Below are 2,500 nucleotides of genomic sequence, written 5' to 3'. Positions count from 1 at the left end.
CCGCAGTTCTACACCGCCTCCAAGGAGAAAGTCATCAAACACCATCCTGGAGAGCCCCTCACTCTCATTATCACGGTAAGTAGTTGTGTGTAAATGTGTGTGTGTGTGTGTGTGTGTGTGTGTGTGTGTGTGTGTGCGTGTGTGTGTTTGATCCACTTATAACTGCATGGAGAAAATCTGTCCAAACAGCCCCATGACTCAAACCCCTCATCACAACACACACACACGCACACACACACACACAAAATACATATATCACATCAAAGGCTTTCTGCCTGAAAGGCTGAGACTTAGGTCAGCAAAAACTGAAGGACCTCACACCAAGAGAAACGCTGATTTGTCTGAAGTCTACAGGTTTCATGACGTGACATAACACTGACGTGACACTGCATACATATGGTGTGCATGTGTGAGTGTGTGTTTGTGTGTCTGTGTCTGTGTGTGTGTGTGTGTGTGTGTGTGTGTGTGTGTGTGTGTGTGTGTGTGTGTGTGTGTGTGTGTGTGTGTGCGTGAGTGTGTGTGTTTCTGTCAGTGCATGTGTGTGCATAGGTGTGTGTGTGTGTGTGTGTGTGTGTGTGCTGTGTGCACACAACTCCACAATTTCCACTTTTGGTGTGTGTGTGTGTGTGTGTGCTATACATAGTACATACCAAAATATGCTGTTTCTGTGTGTAGACTGATGTTATTTCCTGTTTTTTTTAAGCCAAAGTATTTTGATGGGAGTTGGGTGGATATCAGTGTTTGTGTGTGTGTGTGTGTGTGTGTGTGTGTGTGTGTGTGTGTGTGTTCAGTGGTGTGTCTCTATACCACATGGGTATATTTGATGTTTATGTGTGTCCAAACATGAGAAGTTGGGCATGGAAGTGTTTGTGTTCTCTTTGCATTATGCACATACAGTATGTGTGTGTGTGTGTGTGTGTGTGTGGGTGTGTGAGGCATGTGTGTGTGTGTGTGTGTGTGTGTGTGTGTGTGTGTGTGTGTGTGTGTGTGTGTGTTTCTATGCATGTTTTCATAGGGATGTGATTGTTGCTTCCTGGTTAATTCTGCTGGAATGTTGTTATTTTGGCCCAAGCAAGCATCCATGGATACATGTGCCTGAACACGTGTTCATTAATATGTGTGTGTGTGTGTGTGTGTGTGTGTGTGTGTGTGTGTGTTTGGTTCCTGTGTGTTTATGCCTGTGCGTGCAAGGAAGTGTGTGTTGACACACACTGACAAGATGGAAGGGAAGGGGACAGCTCTCTCTGGGGTCCATTTAAGTGGTGGCCAACCGGAAACCTACTTTGGATAAACACACACAGACGCATACACACACACACACACACTCCACCCTGGACTGCCACCCACGCTCATGATTGTCCCGTCAGATGGTGTGTCCACCTGCTTGGCGGTTCCTATTCTTCATTGTTGACCCTTTTCGTATATCTCTCATTTATTTTCCAATACCTCATGTCTCTTTCCACCACCGGACAATGGCTTGGGATTAGGGGGCCAATCATTAAAAAAAAGTGTGTGTGTGTGTGTGTGTGTGTGTGTGTGTGTGTGTTTGTGTGTGGGTTTTTTTTGTGATTGTTCTGACAGCTTGTTTGTATCTTGAGCAGAAGGGCCCCACGGAGCTTGAGCTAACGCAGGACGAATACTCGGTGACGATTGGCTCATATCCTTGCGACATCAGCTTCCACAATGACCAGCTGTTCCACTGCACCCTCAACGCCTCGCTGAGCTCCAGTGAGACCGAACTTCCTGTCACTGTAAGTACTACATCACCCATAATCAATCTTTTTATATGACCCATCACCTAGGTCAGTGGTGCCCTACCTTGCTAACTTAGTTAGCAACTATGGTTTTGGGAAACGTGGCTCTGGTCAATTGTAAAATACCCAGTATCTCAGGCAACCACATTTGAATTTTAGGCGACCTCCCGACCCCAAGGTTGATCTAGGCTCATCTTAACCAGTCACTACCCTTCTATTAAATTAATCAGAACAGATAGATAGTAAAACCTAACAGAACAGATAGATATGTTACGAACCTATCACTTTATGAACTGAATCAACCTAGAGGGGGAACAAGAAGAAACAAGCCAAAATCAAATACCCTCTTCAACTGAGCAACACATATGCAGCTACAATCAGCCAGTCAAAACATTCAATTCTTAAGGGTATAGATGTCAAGGGTAACCTACATGTGCCGTGTCCCATCTAGGAAGCTGATTGGGTGAAAGCGTGTAGTAATATCACACTTCCTCCAAGCGAGGGTTCTCATAGGCTGAGCTGAACAATTGCTGTCATAGCAACACAGGTGTTGCTCATTAGCAGAGGGCCTGTGTGACTGTTCCAGGCACCTATGCTCACTTCCTTGGAGATAATACACAGACTTGGGGAGAGTGACAGACTACTGCTTCCGCTACCTCCCAGAAGTCCACTTCATTTCAAAGGCCTATGCTAGCTAGTCGCAGAGATAGCCAGCAGCCAGCAGTGATTGGTCACACTGCCCCTGC

At 45.8% G+C, this 2,500-nt stretch overlaps 1 protein-coding gene across 1 annotated transcript in view; it reads left to right on the top strand.

Annotated features, from left to right (window-relative positions):
* plxnd1 (plexin D1) overlaps positions 1-2,500 on the top strand; it is a 56,621-nt gene that overhangs the window by 31,507 nt on the left and 22,614 nt on the right. Inside the window, 2 exon segments of the mRNA XM_062531425.1 lie at positions 1-75; positions 1,602-1,751. The exon segment at positions 1-75 is cut by the window's left edge and continues 222 nt beyond it. Of these exon segments, the coding sequence (XP_062387409.1) occupies positions 1-75; positions 1,602-1,751 (225 nt within the window).

Source organism: Sardina pilchardus, chromosome 3, assembly GCF_963854185.1.
Source record: "Sardina pilchardus chromosome 3, fSarPil1.1, whole genome shotgun sequence".
NCBI lineage: Eukaryota > Metazoa > Chordata > Actinopteri > Clupeiformes > Clupeidae > Sardina > Sardina pilchardus.
Note: the sequence above shows the minus strand (reverse complement) of the source record. Positions and strands in the feature narration are given on the sequence as shown.